The following is a 20,203-nucleotide window of genomic DNA, read 5'->3' as shown; positions in this document are numbered from 1 at the left end:
TCCCAATTTATTTTTCCTCTCCTTAACAATACCAGTGATTTGAAATGTAGACAAGTTGATACTGTCCGAGAAGTCACCAAGGCTCTTATTTTTTCACTCTTTTTTCCCTCTCTGTTCTTTAGTTTTAATAATTTCTGTTGCTCTGTCTTAAAGTTTACTCTTTTCTCTATCATTTCTGTTGTGCACTTAAGGCCACACAAGGAGGTGTTTGTTTGTTTTAAGTAAACTCTATGTGCAATGTGGGGTTTGAACTAAAAAATCCAAGATCGAGAGTTACATGCTCTACAAGACTGAGCCAGGCAGGTGCCCCTCATTTCTGATACTGTATTTTTCAATTCTGAATTTTTCATGTTGTTTTTAAAAAATATTTTGTATTTCTCTACTAAGAACTGATTTGATGTCTTTTCAGTTGTTTGCAAAGTGTTAACCATTACCTCATTTATTATGATTATAATAACTGCTTTCAAGTCTGTGTGATTATTCTAACATTAGTCATCTCAAAATAGGCATCTGTTGGTCCTCTCTTCCCTTGATAATTTGTCACATTTACCAGTTTTGTGTGTGTGTGTTTATGTGTGTTTATTTATTTTTGCATGTAGGATAAATTTGGATTTTACCCTGGACATTGTGAATATTTCTGAATCATATTAATATCCTCTAGAGAATATTGATTTGTTTTCTTTGTTTTAGTAGACACCAACTGGTTTAAATGGAAAGTTCTGTCTCACTTTCTGTTGGTGGTAGTTCCAGTAGCAGTTCTATTTTCAAAATCTTTACTGTGCTCTTTGGATTTGCCCTGTGCTATGCCTCTCAGTGATGGTATGAGACTTGGCAGTGGTGTATAATATAGATTATTTCCCTTTAGTATAGTCTTTGCTACGCTTCTTTAAGTGTATTTTACACAAGTGCAAATACAGTATTTGTTTTGGCTTATACCAAAACAAAAGAATTAGGGATCTCTTTTCCAGCTCTCTCTTCTCCATGATTTTCCTCCATTCTTTTCAGTTTCCAATGGTTTTTCTCGGTTCATTGTCTTTTTTTTAATGTTTATTCTTGAGAGAGAGGCAGTGTGCAAGTGGGGGAGGGGGAGAGAGGGAGGGAGGGAGAGGGAGAGAGAGGGAGAGGGAGGGAGGGACACACAGAATCCGAAGCAGGCTCCAAGCTCTGAGCTCTCAGCACAGAGCCCGACACTGGACTTGAATTCATTGAACTGTGAGATCATGACTTGAGCTGAAGTTGGACGCTTAACCAACTGATCCGCCCAGGCGCATATTCTTTTTTTTTTTTTTTAATGTTTATTCATTTTTGAGAGATAGGAGAGACAGAGAGAGAAGGAGACACAGAATCTAAAACTCCCTGTTCTTTTGATCAGAAAGACAAGTTTTTCTATGAGCATTTAGACCTGTGCATTGTACAGTTACTCATCACTGGGGCTACTCTTAAGTGAAGTGGGGAAAGGAGAGAGGAGTTTAAAAAAATAACGGGAATTCCCCCTCATACTTTTTGGACCATCAGGGGCCCTGTTTTCCAATTTTTTCTGTTCAAAGAGAGGTTTTCTCACAGTTTTTTTCTTTTCTTTTCTTTTCTTTTCTTTTCTTTTCTTTTCTTTTCTTTTCTCTCTTTCTTTCTTTTTTTTTTCTGTTGCTAGGGCAGTGCATTTCTGTGACTGAGGAGAGAAAAAAGAAAATGGCTTTCCCCCCTATAGTCTTTAGATTATAGGGTTTCCTTTTTCTGCTCCTTTGGGCAGAAAGAGGGGATTTCTTTAAGAGTTTCCTTGTCAGCACCCTCAACATAGTTCTGTAACTCAGGCCATTCTTAAGTCAAAGCCAGGAGTTAAAGGAGGAAAATAGAATTAGGAAACTCATGGCTATTCCCATCATTCTTCACATTTTAACTTTTCTCCCCAGTAATTTTTATTACCTGTTTATGGAATGCTGATGTATATCCTCTGGTGAGTTAGCTACTTTCTCTGATATCTGTGTATTTAAGGAATATTAATTCTTAATTGTGTTTTCTCTGGATGTTTCAGTTTTTGTGTTTGACTCAATTTTTTTTGACATACAAAATTTTAAAATGTATTAGTCTTGGGGTACCTGGGTGACTTAGTCGGTTAAATGTCCGGCTTTGGCTCAGGTCATGATCTCAGGGTTTGTGGGTTTGAGGCCCAAGTCAGACTCTGTCCTGATAGCTCAGAACCTGGAGCCTGCTTTGGATTCTGTGTCTCCCTCTCTCTCTGCCCCTCGCCTGCTCACACTCTTTCTCTCTCTCAAAAATAAGTAAACATTTAAAAAAATGCATTAGTCTTTTGTGAATTAAAAAAAAATGCTAATAGCCTTTTCAATGTTCTTCTGTTCAGAATATGTATTATTCTAGTTGTAAAAATGTTCTATTTTATTTTTCTCTAATTTGAAGTACAATGTAAAATTTCTTAAAATTATAAAAACAGTTATTATAAAAATTCAGATAATATGGATGTCTAGATTAGCAAGTAATGTTTTTCTTCTTCCTGTTTTTTTTTTTTTTTTGTTTTTTTTCTAAATTTAAATTCAAGTTAGCATACAGTGTAGTCTTGGTTTCAGGAGTAGAACCCAGTGATTCGTCTCTTACATACCCACATACTCCCCCATACCCATCCCAGGTAACCATGGATCTATTACTTTAGACTAGTTTTGCCTATTTGAGAATGTATCAGGGGAATCATCAAGTATGTATTCTTTGTTTCTGGCTTCTTTTGCTGAGTGAGCATAATGCTTTTGATACTCATCTGTATTGCTACATGTATTGTTAGTTTATTCCTTTTTATTGCTGTGAATAGTATTTCATTGTGTGAATATACCACAATTCTATTCTACATTTATTTGTTGATAGACATTTGTATTATTTGCAGTTTTGGACTGTTATGAATAAAGCTACTATGTATAAGTTTTTGTGTGCCTGTGTTTTCTTATCACTGAATAAATGACAGCTAGTTCAGGAATTGCTCCTTCATATAGTAAATACTTATTTTTCTTGATATGCATCTGCTAAACAATTTTCCAAAATGGTTGTACTATTTTACACTCCCATGAGCACTGTAATGATTTCCAGTTCCTGACCTTGTACATTTATCATTTCTGATGTTTTCTAGAAGTACCTTTGGTATAGATTCCGTAGAGTGGTATTTTGTTTGAAATGGTCAGTGCATATGTTTTTGCTAGATTTTTCTCCATAAGGCTTATATCGTTTTTTTCCATTACCACTGCTAATGGATGAGTGCATACATACTTCCCTTCTACCCCACCATCAACAGGTGGTCAATTTTTGCCTTTCTGATTACAAAATAAAATCTTAGTATAGTTTTAATTTGTCTTCTTTTACTTGGAGTGATTTTGAACATATTTTCATATATTTAATGGTTGTTTCCTTATTTTTTTTTCTTCTGTGAATTACACATATCTGCTGGATTCTTTTCTATTTGCTGTTTTCAGAAACTTTTCAGATATTAAGTATATCAGATTGTTGTCTTTTTTTCTTTCCTTTTTTTTTTTTTTTAACGTTTATTTATTTATTTTGAGAGAGAAAAAACGTGAGTGGAGAGGGGCACACACTGATGATGTGGAGCCAGACACAGGGCTTGAATCCATGAACAGTGAGATCATGACCTGAGTCCCAAGTCTGACGCTTAACCAACTGAGCTATGCAGGCACCTCTCCCCACTCCCGACACACACTTTTTTTTAAAAGCTCTTTACATATTAGGGATATTAACATTTGTAAACATAAGTTTCAAACTTTTTTCCAAATTTATCTTTTGTCTTTTTGTTGAGGTGTGTCTTTTTCCATGGCTTCTCCTCCCAAGTTGTCTTTTTATATTGTTAAATATGTATTAGTCTTTGTCATTATTGTTTTGGATTTGGAACAGTTAGGAAAGTTTCCTCAGTTCCTGATTATGGAGGAACTTAACCTGTTTCCTTCTACTACTTGTATAGTTTCATTTTTTAAAATTGTACTTATTTTACGTAATCTCTATACCCAGTGTAGGGCTCAAACTCACAACTCCAAGATCAAGGGTCACATGCTCTTTCAACTGAGCCAGCCAGGTGCCCCAGTTTCATTTTTTATGTTTGTATTTCCCATATGTAATTGCCATATGTTGTATTTATGTTTGTATTGCCTGTGTGTGATTCTGTTTAGTTTGAAGAACAGGTGTTATTTTTTTACCAAATAGTTACTGGAGTCTCCAAACATCACTTGTATATATCTGATTCCTTTTTTCCTCATTTACTTGGGATACCTCTATAGGCCAGTAATGTTTATGTAAGATATGTGATAGGGTTATAATTTTTATATATTTTTTCTGAATGTGTTCTCAGTTTTCTCTGCATTTATTTCTTTTTATAATTGTATGCTAAATTCCAAGGTACACATACATTGGTTTGTTTCTCGACTATCTTTTAGATTATTAATTTGCTTGTCCTATTTTTAGTATTCTAATGATGCCATTGTTTTGCATTCTGTTTTGATATTTGGCAGAGGAAATGTCCCTCATTATTTCTGATTTCTCTGATTTCCCTGAGGGATGCTATCCTATGAAGTATGTTATTTTCATTGTACAGATTAGGAAAATGAGGCTACCCAAGTCCACAGTTTGTAAATAGTGTTGTCAGGATTCATGTCCAGGCAGTGGCAGTGTCATTCCAGAACCCAGAGGTTCTGAAGCCTCTCAGTTTTTAAATTTCTATTTAAAAAAATCTATATTTTAAAAATATCTATATTATCTATAATCTGTATATGTCAGTACTCTGGTATAAAGGAACTGATAACAGAACACCAGGGAATTACTGGTTATCTGTAATATCTACTTATCTAATGATACAGATTTGATGAAGGCCATATTTTAATGTGAATCAGATTTATGAGGGAAACAGTTGTCTGTGTGAAATTCATTACTTTCTCCCATTGTGTTTTTCTTTGGAATGTCTGTATCAGAGTTCATTAAACACTGGTAAATGGTATCTTTTCAGATTTAGGAACTACTGTACTAGTAGACCACACCTCCGTCTCAGTGAAATTCTAGGCCGCAGATAATTTTGTATATGCTGTCAGAAAATGATCTTGTAATTATTCTTAGTGGTTTTTGCTTTTCCTGACTTTTTTTTTCTCTTATTTCTCTTCAATAGTTTATGCCAGCGTGGCTTCATTCATACAGATGAACCAGGGATTGGGATAGCAGTATAAAATTAGAATCAGAGAACTGATTGCCCAGCAGGATGCCATCAACCAACCGAGCGGGCAGTCTGAAGGACCCTGAAATTGCAGAGCTCTTCTTCAAAGAAGACCCAGAGAAGCTCTTCACAGATCTCAGAGAAATTGGCCATGGAAGCTTTGGAGCAGTATATTTTGTAAGTGTTAAAGGCTTAATGTCAGTGACCAGCATTTACTTAATATCTAGTCCTGGCAAAGTAAAAAAAAAAATAATATAAAGAAACATAGGCAATAGTCCATTTTATAATCACTTACATAGATATATGTGTATAATATGAAAGTAGATAGTTTTATTTATTGAGCTTCTTGGATTATTAAAAAAATGGGAAAGAATATTATTTTGCTTTAACTTACATGTTTAGCATTTTAGTACAGTGGTTTGAAGAGTCTAATGACTTGCATTACTACAGAATTAAATATTGCAGAAGAACTCTGATTTCTGTTAAGTCTCATACACAGTCAATTTTAGTGTTTTGGAAATCTAGGATTATTATTTGACAGAAGGATATGTACCAAAGTCTTTTTTTCTTGTGTGTATATGTGTGTGTGTTATGCTAAAATAATCATCAAATTTGCCATTTTAACCATTTGTAAGTGTACAATTTGTGGCGTTAATTATGTGCACAATGTTGTGCAACCATTACCATTACCTAATTTCAAAACTTTTTCATCACCCCAGGCAGAAGCTATGTATTTATTAGCAGTAATTCCTTCCCCCTCTACCCAATCTCTAATCTACTTTTTGTCTATGAATTTGCCTATTTTAGATATTTCATATAAATGGAATCATGCAATATTTGTACTTTTGTGTATAGCTTGTATCACTTAGCATAATGTATAGCATAATCACTTTGCAGGTCAACCATGTTGTAGCATGTATCAGTACTTCATTCCTTTTTATAGATGAATAATATCCCATTGTATGTGCCATGGTTTGTTTGTCCATTCATCTGCTGATGGATACTAGATTGTGTCCATCTTCTGGCTATTGTGAATAAATGCTACGATGAACATTGGTGTACAAATATCTGTTTGAGTCAGTGTTTTCAAATTTGGGTGTGTACCTAAGAGTGAAAATACTAGATCACATGGTAATTTTATGTTTAACTTTTTGAGAACTGGCAAACTGCTCCATAGTGGCTGTACTGTTTCCATTCTCACCAGTAATTTACTGGAGTTCCAATTATTCCACATCCTCACAAATGCCTGTAATTTTTTGTTATTTTGATTATAGCCATCCTGCTAGGTGTGAAGTAGTATCTTGATGTTTTGGTTTGTATTTCTCTATTGACTAACAATGTTGAGCATCTTCTCACGTGCTTATTGGCCATTTGCATATCTTCGTTGGAGAAATGTCTATTCAAGTCCTTTGCCTCTTTTGAAATTTGGGTTGTCTCTTTGTTGTTGAGTTATAAGGGATCTTTATGTATTCTGAATATTAAGTCCTTGTCAGATACATGATTTGCAAATATTTTCTCCCATTCTGTAGTTTGTCTTTTCACTTTCTTGATGATGACCTTTGATATACAAAAGTTTTAAATTTGGATGAAGTCCAATTGGTCTATTTTTTGTTATTGTTGCTTATACTTTTGGTGTCATGTCTAATTATCCATTGCCAAATCCAAGGTTGTGAATATTTACCCTTATGTTTTCTTCTGAGAGTTTTATGGTCTTAGCTCTTATATACAAGTCACCGATTCATTTTGAGTTGATTTTTGGATATGTTGTGAGGTAGAGGTCCAACTTTACTCTTTTGTGTGTGGAAATCTACTTGTTCAGTGTTCCAGTGCCCTCTATTGAAGAGACTGTTCTTTCTCTGTTGAATTGTCTTGACATCTTTGTGAAATCAATTGGTCATATTGTATAGGTTTATTTCTGAACTCTCAGTTCTGTTCCTTTTGTCTATATATCTATCTTTATGCTAGTATCATACTGTTTTGATTACTGTATTGTCGTACTAAGTTTGAGATCAGGGACAACTTTATTATTCTTTTTAAGGATCGCTTTGGCTGTTTGGGGCCCCTTGCCATTCCATATGAATCTGAGGATTAGCTTTTCCATTTCTGCTGTTGAAATTTTGTTAGGGATTGTTTAAATTTGTTGATCATGCTTGGTAGTATTGGCATCTGACCAATATTGAGTCTTACTCCATGAACGCAGTATGTCTTTCTAAACATTTATTTAGGTCTTCTTTAATTTTGTTTAGCAATGTTTTGTAGTTTTCAGTATACAGGGGTTCTAATTCATTGCTTAAATTTAGTCATCAATATTTTATTCTTTTAGATGCTATTGTAAATGGAATTATTTTCTTAATTTCCTCTTGAATTTATTCATTGCTGGTATATAGGAACAGCTAATTTATGTGTGTTGGTTTTTACACTACAATTTTGCTAAATTTATTAGCTGTAGTATCTTTTATGTGGATACTGTGGACTTCTGTATATAAGATCATGTCACCTATAAATAAAGATAGTTTTACTTCTTTCCAATTTGGATGCCTTTTGTTTTTCTTATCTATTTGCTCTAATTGTAACTTTGATGGCAGTGATGAAAATGAGCATCCTTGTTCCTTATCTTAGGGAGAAACTTTTTTCAGTTTTTCATAATTGAGGATGATGTTAGCTGTGAGATTTTCATAAATGCCCTTTATCATATTGAGGAAGCTTTTTCTGTTTCTAATTTTTTGAGTGGTTTTTGTTTGTTTGTTTTGTTTTTCATGAAAGGTTGTTGCATTCTGTTATATACCTTTTGGATGTCAGTTAAGATGATCATAATGGTTTTTCTCCTTCATTCTGTTAATGGAGTATATTGCATTACTGATTTTGTTGCATTGAACCACTCTTGCATTTCTGGGATAAATCCCACTTTGTCATGGTTTATAATCATTACATCTCTATTCATAAGGGACACTAATTTTTCTGTGTGTGTGTGTGTGTGTGTGTGTGTGTGTGTGTGTGTGTGTGTGTGATTTTCTTGGTGTGGTGTTGGTATCAGGCTAATACTGGCTTCATAGAGTCAGTTAGGAAGTGTTCTTTTTTAGTTTTTGGAAGAGTTAGCGAAGAATTGGTATTAATTCTTCTTTAAATGTTTGGTAGAATTCACCAGTGAAGGCTTCTGGTTCTGGACTTTGTTTTTGATTACTTATTCAGTGTTTACTTGTTATAGGTCTGTTAATATTTTCTTTCTTTCTTTTTTTAGTGTTTTTTAAATTTATTTTGAGAGAGAGAGAAAAATAGCATGAGCAGGGGGAAGGGCAGAGAGAGGGAGAGAGAGAATCCCAGGCAGGCTCCATGCTACCAGCACACAGCTTGTTGTGGGGCTCAAACCCATGAACCATGAGATAATAACCTGAGTCAAAATCAAAAGTCCAATGTTTAACTGAATGAGCCACCCAGGTGCCCCCATCTTTTGATGTTTTCCCTTAAGTTACTTTTATTTGTGGGTTCTAGGAATTTGTTCCATCTCGGTTGTCTAATTTATTGGTATACAGTTGAAAATAGTATGCTCATATAGCCCTTTTTATTTCTGTAGGTTGTTTGTGATAGTCCCGTTCTTTTCCTGGTTTTAGTTATTTGGCTTTTCTCTCTTTTCTTTTTTATTGGTATAAGCTCAGTCTGTTTTCTCCTGAATTTTAACTATAATTCTATTTTGAGATTTTCAATAAAAGACACTTTGTAAACTTTCCTTGTTCATAGAAAGATGTATCATATCACCTTTAACACTGAAAAAAGAAAAGTGTACAGAAACCATTACTTACAACTATTTTCCCTTCAGATAACCCACTGATATTATTTCATTTACATCTGTTCAGCCTTTCAAGAATGTACATATATCTAGGATTACTGTTACCTCAATTTAGCCAGGACTTTTCCAGTTCCAGTGGTGAAAGTCCCATGTCCTAGAAACCCCATAGCCCAGGTCAAATGAGATGATTATTCATCCTACATATATCTGTACCACATAATATTTATAACCTGAGCCACCCAGGCACCCTGCCATTTAATTTTTAAAATTAAAGTGTATAGTTTGTTTCATAAAATTTTGCAGTACTGCTTATTTTTCTTATGAATAAGTGTACATGTATAACAATGGCTATATCACATTTTGTCATGTATCTATTTGATATATCATAATTCACTTTATCATTCCACATAATTAGATATTAGGTTTTCAACCCTGCCTGGTTTTTTTGCTGTTAAAAATAATGCTGTAATGAACATCATTATGTTTCCTCTTAATGGACATGTTTGCCAGTTTGGAGGGAAAAAGAAGGAGAATAAAGCAATGTGAATAGCCTAGAAAATAAAAAGAATATTCGGAGACTATTGAAGGGATCCCTGAATTACCAATTTTTTAAAGTTTATTTATTTATTTTGGGAGGGGAGGGGCAGAGAGAGAGGGAGAGAGAATCCTAAACAGGCACTGGGCTATCAGTGCAGAGTCGGATACAGGGCTCCTGAACCATGAGATCATTACCTGAGCCAAAAGCAGGAGTTGGGCACTTAACCAACTGAGCCACTCAGGTGCCCCAAATTGTCAGTTTTTAAAAAACTATGACACAGGGGTGCCTGGGTAGCTCAGTTGGTTAAGCATCTGATTTCAGCTCCTGTCATGATCTTGTGGTCAGTGAGTTCGAGCCCCGTATTGGTCTCTGTGCTGACAGCTCAGAGCCTGGAGTCTGCTTCAGAATCTGTCTCCCTCTCTCTCTGCCCCTCCCCTGCTCTCTCTCTCTCTCGCTCTCGCTCTCGCTCTCGCTCTCTCTCTCAAAAGTGGATAAACATTAATTTTTTTAAAAAACAACTATTTTTCTAAAGCAGTTATAGTTAGGTTCACAACAAAATTGAAAGGAAGGTACAGAGAGATCTCATAAATTCTTATCCCTTGTACATGCATAGCCTCCCCCATTATCACAATCCTCCACAGAATATGACTGATGAACCTGCACTGACATAATCACCATAGTTTACATTAGGGTTCATCCTTGTACATTCCATGGGTTTAGTGTAATGTATAATTGACAAATTCCCATCATCATACAGAGTATTTTCACTGCCTTGAAAAAAACCTCTGTGCAGCTTTTTGGGTTTTTTTTTTGTTTTTTTTTTAATTTTTATTTATTTTTTGAGAGAGAGAGATAGTGAGAGTAGGGGAGGGGCAGAGAGAGAGGGAGACATAGAATCGGAAGCAGGCTCCAAGCTCTGAGTTGTTAGCACAGAGCCTGATGCAGGGTTTGAGCTCACAAACCTGTAGGATCATAACCTGAGCCAAAGTCAGATGCTTTTAACTGACTGAGCCACCCAGGTGCCCGTGTGGATATGTTTTTAAACTCCTTTGAGTAAATACCAGGGAGTACCATTACTGGATTGTATGGTAAACTATACTTAATTTTGTAAGAAACGACCAAACTATCTTCCAAAGGGGCTGTACCATTTTCCATTCCCACTAGCAATGAATGAGAGTTCTTTTTGCTCCACATTGTCAGCAGTACCAAAGGGTACTGTCAGTGTTCTACATTTTGGCCATTCTAATTGTATTTAATAGTATCTTATTGTTTTAATTTCTATTTCCCTGATATTGTGAACAATCTTTATATCAGCCTATTTGCCATCTGTATATTTTCTTTGGTAAAGTGTTAGGGTGTTTGGCCCATTTTAAAATCAGGCTGTTTGTTATTGTTCAATTTTAAGAGCCCATTGGGTCCAAAGCTTTGCTTTATTGGGAAAGTTTTATTACTGATTCAATCTAGTTACTACTTACAGTAAGTAATAAGTAATAGTATTCAAATTTTCTATTTTTTCATTATATAGTCTTGGTAGGTTTGGTATTTTTAGGAATTTGCCCTTTTCATCTAATTTGTTGGCATATAGTTTTTCATACTACACTTATAATCCTGTTTGTTTCTGTAGAATCAGTAGTACTGTCCCCCTTTTAATTTCTGATTTTAGTAATTTAGTAATCTTTTCTCCTTAGTCCACCTAGCTAAAGGTTTGTCGATTTTGTTGTCTTTTTGAAGAACCAACTTTAGATTTCATTGATTTTCTCTATTGTTTTTGTGTTCACTGTTTGATCTCTGCTTTAATCTTTATTATTTCCTTCCTTCTGCTAACTTTGGGTTTAGTTCTTCTTTTTCTAGTTCCTTAAGTTGTAAAGTTACGTTGTTAATTTGAGGGTTTTTTTTTCTTCTTTATTTTTTTTTTTAGTGTGTTTATAGCTATAAATTTCCTCCTGAGCACTTCTTTTACTTGGTCCCATAAGTTTTGATCTGCTGTATTTTTGTTTTCATTCAACTCTAGGTATTTCTAATTTTCATTGTGATTTCTTCTTTGATCTGTTGGTTGTTTAGAAGTATGTTGTTTATAATTTACACAACTTTGTGAATATTCTAGTTTTCCTTTTTTGTTACTGATATCTAACTTTATCCTGTTGAGATCAGAGAAGATTCTTTGTATGATACCTATCTTTTTAAATTTATTGAGTTGATTTGTGGCCTAACATATGGTCTATCCTGGCAAATGTCCCATGTACCATTGAGAAGAATGTATATTCTGTTGTTGGGTAGAGTGTTCTTCATATGTTTATTAATTCTAATTGGTTAATTGTATTAAGTTCTCTTGTTTCCTTGCTCATCTTCTGTCTGGTTGTTCTCACCATTATTATGAGTGGGGTATTAAAGTCTCCAGCTATTGTAGAACTGTTAATATCTCTCTTCAATTCTGTCAGTCTTTGCTTCATTCATTTTAATGATCTGCCGTTAGGTATTGTAAATGTTTATAATTGTTAAATCTTCTTGCTGTATTGAACCTTTATTAATATATAATATCTTTGTCTTTTGTAACTTTTTTTGACCTAAAGTCTTTTGATTTACAAGTTTTTTGTGGACCCAGTTTTTCATTTCTTTTAAGTAAATACCTTGGATGGAACTGTTGGATCATGGGGCAGGTATATGTTTAGTTTTATGACCAGTTGTCAGACTTCTTCATTAAGAAGTAGAAATTTTATACTTTCATCAACAGTATATGAAAGTTCTCTTTTCTTCATATCCTTTCCAACATTAGGTGTTGACAGTCATTTTAATTTGAGTCATTCTGGTAGATGTGTAATAGTATTTCAGTAAGGGTTTAACATACATTTCCCTGATGATTGGTACTTTTTCATAGATTTAAAGTCCATTCACATATCTTTGGGAAGTTTTTATTCAAGTGCTTTGCCCATTTAAAAAAAAAAATGGGATGTTTTTCTTTTTGTTGAGTTGTAAGTTCTTTGTACATACTGGATACTTACCCGTATTATGTATTTGTGAATATTTTCTCCCAGAACTGGAAAATTACATATATTGTGCTGTTTGTTGGGTATAATGATCTATGCATGTCAAGTTGATAACATGCATTGATTATGTTCTTCAGATCTTTTGCATCCTTTCTGATTTCATTTGTTTTGGTGTGCATGTTCTGTCAGTAACTCAAAGATGTATACTGATTGTGAATTTATCTGCTTTTCCTTTTAGCTCTCTCTTGTTTTACTTTATGCATTTCTAAGCTGAATTACGAAGAATGTACAAATTTTGGATTGTATCTTCTTGAATTGTCCCATTATCATTACAAAATTTCACTGTTTATCTTTCATAGTATTTCTTGCTTTAAAATCTACTTTGGGGTGTGCTTGCGTGGCTCATTCAGTTACGCTTATGACTCCTGATTTTGGCTCACGGTTTGTGGGATTGAATCCCGCGTCAGTCTCCGTGATGACCCCTTGGAGCCTGCTTCAGGCTCTCTCTCTCCCCCTCTTTTCTCTGTCCCTCTCACAGATATGCACACACCCTCTCGCTCTCAAAATAAACAAACATTAAAAAAAAAATCTACTTTGATGTTAATCAGACACCTTTCTTTGGCTAATGCTTGCATGGTATTTCTTTTTCCATCCCTTTTTTAAAAAAATTTTATTTATTTATTTTGAGAGAGAGAGTTCATGTGTGATCAAGAGACGGAGGGAGAGAGAATCCCATGCAGACTCTGCACAGTAAGTGCAGAGCCCCATATGGGCTTGAACCCATGAACTGTGAGAGCATGACCCGAGCCAAAACCAAGAGTCATACACTCAACCAGCTGAGCCATCCAGGCACGCCTCCATCCTTTTTCATTTATTATTTCTGGAACCTTATATCTAAAGTGTTTCTTGTTTTTGTTGTCTTTTTTCCCCCAAATTTCTTTCCCACCTTTATTGTGATATGATATATATGTTATCATATATATATTGCGATATGATATCATGATATATCATATGATAAAATATATCATATTTATATGACATTGTGTAAGTTTAAGGTGTATGGTGTGTTGATTTGATACATTTATATATTACAAAATGATAACCACTATATCATCAGCTAATACCTCCTTCCTGTCACATAATTATCATTTCCTTTTTGTAGTGAGAACATTTAAGATCTACTCTGTTAGCAACTTCCAAGTATATAATATAGTATTATTAGCTATAACCATGATGCTGTACATTAAATTCCCAGAACTTGATAACCTTATAACTGGAAGTTTGTACCCTTTGACCGGTATCTCCCCATTTTCCCCACCTCCCAACCCCTGGTAATCACTATTCTACTCTTTTTCTGAGGTTTTCTTTAGATTCCATATATAAGCAATAATATATAGTATTTGCCTCTTCTCTTTTCCTTTTAAGTTTATTTAAGCAATTTCTACACTCATCGTGGGGCTTGAACTTATGACCCTAAGATCAAGAGTCGCTCTCTCTTCCAACTGAGCCTGTCAGAAGCCCTGTATTTGTCCTTTTCTGTCTGATTTATTTCACTTAGCATAATGCCCTCAAGTTTCATCCAAGTTGTTGCAAATGGAAAGATTTCCTTCTTCCTCATGGGTAAATTAATATTCCATTGTATTTCTGTGTATGTGTGTGTACATCATATTTCTATCCATCGTTTGGCAAACACTTTAAGATATGATTGTTTCCATATCTCGACTATTGTGAATAATACTGTGGAGGCATCTGGGTGACTCAGTTGGTTAAGTGTCCTACTCTCAATCTCAGCTCAGGTCTTGACCTCAAGGTTGTGGGTTCAAGCCCTGCACTGGTCTCCACACTGGGTGTGGAGCCTACTTATGGTGATGATGATGATGATGATAATGTTGCAGTGAACATAGGGGTGCACGTATCTTTTCAAGATCCTGAATTCAGTTCTTTTATATATGTACCCAGAAATGGCATTGCTGGATCATACAGTCATTCTATTTTTAATTTTTTGAGGACTCTCCATTTGTTTTCCTTAGTGGTTGTACCAATTTACATTCCTACCAGCAGTGCACAGAGTTCCCTTTTCTGCATACCCTTGCCAACACTTGTTATCACTTTTTAATTAGAGCCATTCTGACAGGTATGAAGTGATATTTCATTGTAGTTTTGATTTGAATTTTCCTGATGATTAGTGATATTGAGTACCTTTTCATTTACCTACTGTCTTTTTTGGAAAAATGTCTATTCAGGTACTCTTCATTTTTTAATCGGGTTATTTTTAGCTAAAACTTGTTAAATGCTTTGGATATTAACCCCTTATCAGATACATGATTTACAAATATTTTCTTCCATTTCATAGATTGCCTTTTCATTTTGTTGATTGTTCTGCTGTGCAGAGCTTTTTAATTTGATTTAATCCCACTTACTTATTTTTGCATTTGTTGCTTGCACTTGGGTGTCCTATCCAGAAAATTTCTGCCAAGAGCAAAGCAAGGAGATTTTTCTCTATTTCATCTTAGTTTTAATTGAGGTGTTTTGCCCACTTATATTTGATGCAGTTACTATTTATAGTTGGGCATAAATCTGGTTTTTTTTTTTCTTATATGATTTCTATTTATCCTATCTGTTCTTTTGATATTCTTTGTTCTTGCCATCTTTTTTTTTTTTTTTTTTTTTTAAGTGAGCTCCATGCCCAGTGTGGGGCTTAAACTCATGACTGCAAGATCAAGAGTCACATGTTCTATTGACTGAGCCAACCAGGCACTCCTGTTCTTGTCATCTTTTTAATTAGTCAAGAGTTTATTGTTGTTGTTATTGTTTTAAATATAGGTTTTACTCAGGCATGGGGAGGCCAACAGATCAGGTAAGAATGGCCACTGGAAAGGTGGTTTGTTATACTGAATAGATCCAAGTGAGAGGGGCATGCCACGCCAAAGTGGGGCACATGGGGAAGTGTTGGTGTCAGTGAGGAGGCAGAAGAAGCAAGGGAAAAACATGGGCAGGAGCATTATTGTGGTTTCTATGGGAAGAAGCAAGTGAGGCAAGGTAAGCAAGTTTAAGATTATCTAGGGTTTTATTTTGTTTTGTTTAAGGTTTTATTTTTAAGTACTGGGGCTTGAATTTACAACCAGAAGATCAAGAGTCACATGCTCTGTTTATGAGTTAGCCAGGAACCCATAGGATTACTCAGTTTATACGTTTTCACTAGGCTCTGGGATACAGGAGTTATCCCTAATTGTCTAGTGTTTGGCCCTGTGGTAATTAAAGCAGAGAATAGGGATCCTAGACTGTGAGGTTGTTGGAGGTAAGGGCTCTGGATTAGTGATTTGTATGTGAAAGATGTGCTTGTTTGCTGTCTCTGTGAATTAGCTAACTCTGGGAGTGGCAGTCCCTTCGTGTTAGCAAGGCCCCAGACGACAGAACTTCAAATTACAGCAAATAAAAAGACATGAATATACATTTTCCCCACCATGGAAAGATACATATATGTATATGTGTATATGTATATATCTATATCTATATATATAAGTTTTCCCTTATAATAACATTTTGGTCCTGCATTCTTTTATTATTTTAATTGTCACCCCAGTATAATTCTTATTATAGTTAACTTAGCACTTTTACCACTATACAATGTGAAAACTTTATACTATTTCAGCTGTTTCGTGTTCTTTGTGCAATTTTTCCAAAATGTCCATTTGATTCTTTTTATTTATTGATTGATTTAAAAAATTTTCTTTAAATGTTTATTTATGGAGAGAGAGAAAAGAGTGTGAGCAGGTGAGGAGCAGAGAGGGTAGGAGGCACAGAATCTGAAGCAAGCTCTAGGCTCTGAGCTGTCAGCACAGAACCTGACACGGGGCTTCAACCCATGAACCGTGAGATCATGACCTGGGCCAAAGTCAGATGCTTAACTGACTGAGTCACCCAGGCGCCCCTGATTCTTTTTTTGTTTTAAGATTTTATTTATTTTTAAGTCATTTCTACACCAAACCTGAGGCTCGAACTCAACAGCCCCAAGATCAAGAGTTGCATGCTCTACCAACTGAGCCAGTCAGGTGCCCTTTGATTCTCTTGTGTGTGTGTGTTTTAGTTTTTTTTAATGTTTATTTACTTTTATTTTTGAGAAAGAGAGGGAGGGGGAGACACAGAATCCGAAGCAGGCTCCAGGCTATGAGCTGTCAGCACAGAACCTGATGTGGGGCTCAAACCCACAAACTATGAGATCATGACCTGAGCCAACCAGGCGCCCCTTTTGTGTATGTTTAATCTGTCTGGTAATCCCAGTGTTTGAGTCCTCATTGGGTCTGTTTATAGTTTCTTTTGCTCTTCAGTATTTGATCTACTTTTATCAGGCTTTATAATTTTTGATTGGTCACTCTATATCATAGAGGACAATTTATAGATATTTTGGGTGATGTTATTTTTCTTCAAAGACAGTTGCATTTTCTTTTTTTTTTTTTTTAATTTTTTTAAATGTTTATTTTTGAGAGAGAGAGAGAGAGACAAAGCACGAGCTGGGGAGGGGCAGAGAGAGAGAGAGAGACAGAATCCAAAGCAGGCTCCAGGTTCTAAGCTGTCAGCATGGAGCCTGATGAGGGGCTTGAACTCAGAGTCTGTGAGATCATGACCTGAGCCGAAGTCAGACACTTAACTGACTGAGCCACCTAGGTGTTCCCAGTTGGATTTTCTTTTGGCCAGCTAATGGTATATTGGTGAATCACCTTGAGGTTTGGTTTTAGGCTTTGTTAAGACTAGTTGGTATCAGTTTTGCCTTTGTTACTAGGCCTGATTCTTACTTAAAGCAAGGCCCTTCTGGGATTCCAACTGAATGTTTGGGTGTTTATCAAGGCTCAATCATTTTGGTGGGGTTTGAATTCCAATCTCCATCTCTCCAGCACTTCTTGTGTTTTGACAGCTTTGCTGATTAGTCTTCCAGCTGCTATTTTCTGCTGGGTTTCTGGGAGCCTTATGCAGCTATGTGCTTAGAAGTTGATTATTTACTTGAGGATAATTTGCAGATTTTTGATAATTTGCTGCTGCTTTTCAGCTTTGTTTTCTGAGATGATGCTGTGTAAAGTCTTACATTTTGGAAACTCTTATTCTCTGGCCTCTGTCTCCTCACCTTAGCTTTCTTCTTGGACTCTATTTTCTTGTACCACGTGTTAAGGGATGAAGCTGGAGTAAATTTACATCTCACTTTGCGTTTTATTCTTCTCGTAAGCATTCTAATTCTCGTCTCTAAAGCCTTGCCTGCATTTGTTGCTCTTTAACAGTTTCATACAATTGCTTTGCATATACTTCCTGTTTTTATGGTTGTTTGGGCAAGAAGTAGTAGTGAGATTTTCTTAGGTTAATGTTTGATATTATTTGTACTTGTTTGGGCTTTTCATATATCATTCTGTAAATATATGTGTTTTTGGAGCAATTGGTGTTTCATTGTTAATAATGAAAAGTATAGAATTTCCATAGATTTTCTCTTTTCTTTAGACCTGCCCATATGATCTATCCATTGGGGGAAGTAATGTTATTATCCTTTTCTTACATTAAAGGGACTGAGTTACATCACATATTAGCAAAATGTCAACGATTTAAAAATTTTAAATCTATAAAATTGTATTACCCCAATCCATAACTTGTCAGTAGTCCTTGTTGAAGCAAGTGAAGCAAGTAGGTTTTGAATTAAGGTTGCAGTTGGGACTTGAGGATGTATCAGAGGAAGGTAAAAAGGAAAGGCAAGCAAAGGCTTTTGAAGACAGTCCCCTACCCTGTACTCAGAAATGTAGGCTAGGGGCACCTGGGTGGCTCAGTAGGTTAAGCGTCCAACGTCATCTCAGATCATGATCTCAGGGTCTTGAGTTTGAGTCCCACATTGGGTTCTCTGCTGTCAGCACAGTCCACTTCAGATTCTCTGTTGTCTCCCCACCCCCACCCCACCGCCCCTACCCTGCTCACGTTTTCTCTCTCTCTCTCTCAAAAATAAACAAACACTAAAGAAATGTAGGCTTTATTCTGAAGTTTTGAGGGAACCACTGAAGTGCAAGAGAAATATTGCATTTCCATTTGTTATAAAAAGTGTGGAGGAAAGTGTGGAGGAAAGATTGGCATTGTCAAAGATCAAAGAAGAGAAGCTTTTGTAGTAATGAAGCTTTTATAATAATTTATGAAATACTGAGAGCTTAAATAGATAGTGGCACTGAGGGTAGAGAGGTGAATACACTTTTTTTTTTATTAATTAAGTAAGCTCTACACCCAATGTGGGACTTGAACTCATGACCCTGAGATCAAGAGTTGTCTGCCCTACTGACTGAGCCAGCCAGGTGCCCCATGAATACATATTTTTGAGCTCAAGTTTAAATTGATAGAATAAGAGAACTTGTTTTCTGATAAGAGGGTACACATTGTAGTGCCTCACCCATGGAAAATAATTTTGTGTGTGTATGGGGGTGATTCTCTAGTGCTTAGACTTCCTTATGCAATAGTTTTTGGGATTGTCCTAGGCAGGCTAGAACATTTCAGAGAGCTGTGTTTGGGAGAGAAAGTTGCATAGTTCCCAAAGTAAGGATCTCATGGGACCAACTAAAGCAAATTGGTTTAAACTGGATATCAGGAGCTGGCTTAGAAGAGACCCAGTTAAACACAATATGTGATCAGAGATTGGAAAATAATTCCTATAGAGGACATTACTAAGATAGTTGGTGAAATTTGAGTATGGACTATATATGCACTAGATAATAGTATTCTATCAATACTAAATTTTCTAAATTTGATAATGTATTGGGGTTATTCAAGAGAATGTTTTTGTTCTCAGGAGATACATGAAGAAGTACTTTGGAACCAAGGGTGAGAATATGTATTCTCAAATCCTTTTCAATGTTAAGTAATGACAATATGGTGATAATATGTATTTTAGAAAGTTTCGAACCAAATGTGGAAAAGTGTTAACTAAGGATTAATCTATAGTAGTGTCTGGGAAACGATAGCCCATGGGCCAAATAAATCCAGCCTATGAACCACTTTTGCTCAACTTCCAAGTTAAGAATGGTTTTTACAGGGACTCCTGGCTGGCTCAGTCAGTAGAGCATGCCACATTTGATTTTGGGGTTATAAAGTTCGAGCCCCATGTTGGATGTAGAGATTACTTAAAAAAAAGGAAGAAGAAGATGCAACATAAAAAGGATAATATATGTATTTGGCTCAGAAAGCCTAAAATACTAATACTAATATTTCTTTATAGAAAATGTGTGCTGACTTCTGACTTATTGGAAGGCATAACAAAGATTCACTGACCTATACTAATTACTGTATGTCTGAGGGAGGGAAACCAGAAAAATGCTGTTTTAGGAAGTCAGGAAACCTAGGTTCAGATTAGGACCACCCATCAGGAAATGCATGGGTACATGCATGAAAGCCTCAAGGAGTCAAGGGCAACTACTCATATCAGGTGTTTTCTTTTCTTTCTTTCTTCCTTCTTTCTTTCTTTCTTTCTTTCTTTCTTTCTTTCTTTCTTTCTTTCTTTCTTTCTTTCTTTCCTTTCCTTTCCTTTCCTTTCCTTTCCTTTCCTTTCCTTTCCTTTCCTTTCCTTTCCCTTCCTTTCCCTTCCTTTCCTTTCCTTTTTATTTGTTTTGAGAGAGAAAGAGGGTGAGTGGGGCATGGGTAGAAAAAGAGGGAGAGCAAGAATCCCAAGCAGGCTCTGTACA

The 20,203-nt window shown here is 35.6% G+C and overlaps 1 protein-coding gene across 2 annotated transcripts in view; it reads left to right on the top strand.

Annotated features, from left to right (window-relative positions):
* The window catches only part of TAOK1 (TAO kinase 1), a 144,526-nt gene that overhangs the window by 53,094 nt on the left and 71,229 nt on the right, over positions 1–20,203 (top strand). For both annotated transcript variants that reach the window (XM_007076068.3, XM_042967076.1), the window contains exon 2: positions 5,159–5,380. In XM_007076068.3, coding sequence (XP_007076130.1) covers positions 5,249–5,380 — 132 coding nt within the window. In that variant the 5' untranslated portion in view covers positions 5,159–5,248. The remainder of the gene's footprint in view (positions 1–5,158; positions 5,381–20,203) is intronic.

The sequence above is a fragment of the Panthera tigris genome, chromosome E1 (assembly GCF_018350195.1).
Source record: "Panthera tigris isolate Pti1 chromosome E1, P.tigris_Pti1_mat1.1, whole genome shotgun sequence".
NCBI classification, from domain to species: domain Eukaryota; kingdom Metazoa; phylum Chordata; class Mammalia; order Carnivora; family Felidae; genus Panthera; species Panthera tigris.
The sequence above is the reverse complement of the archived record's forward strand: the minus strand, read 5'-3'. Positions and strand labels throughout refer to the sequence as shown.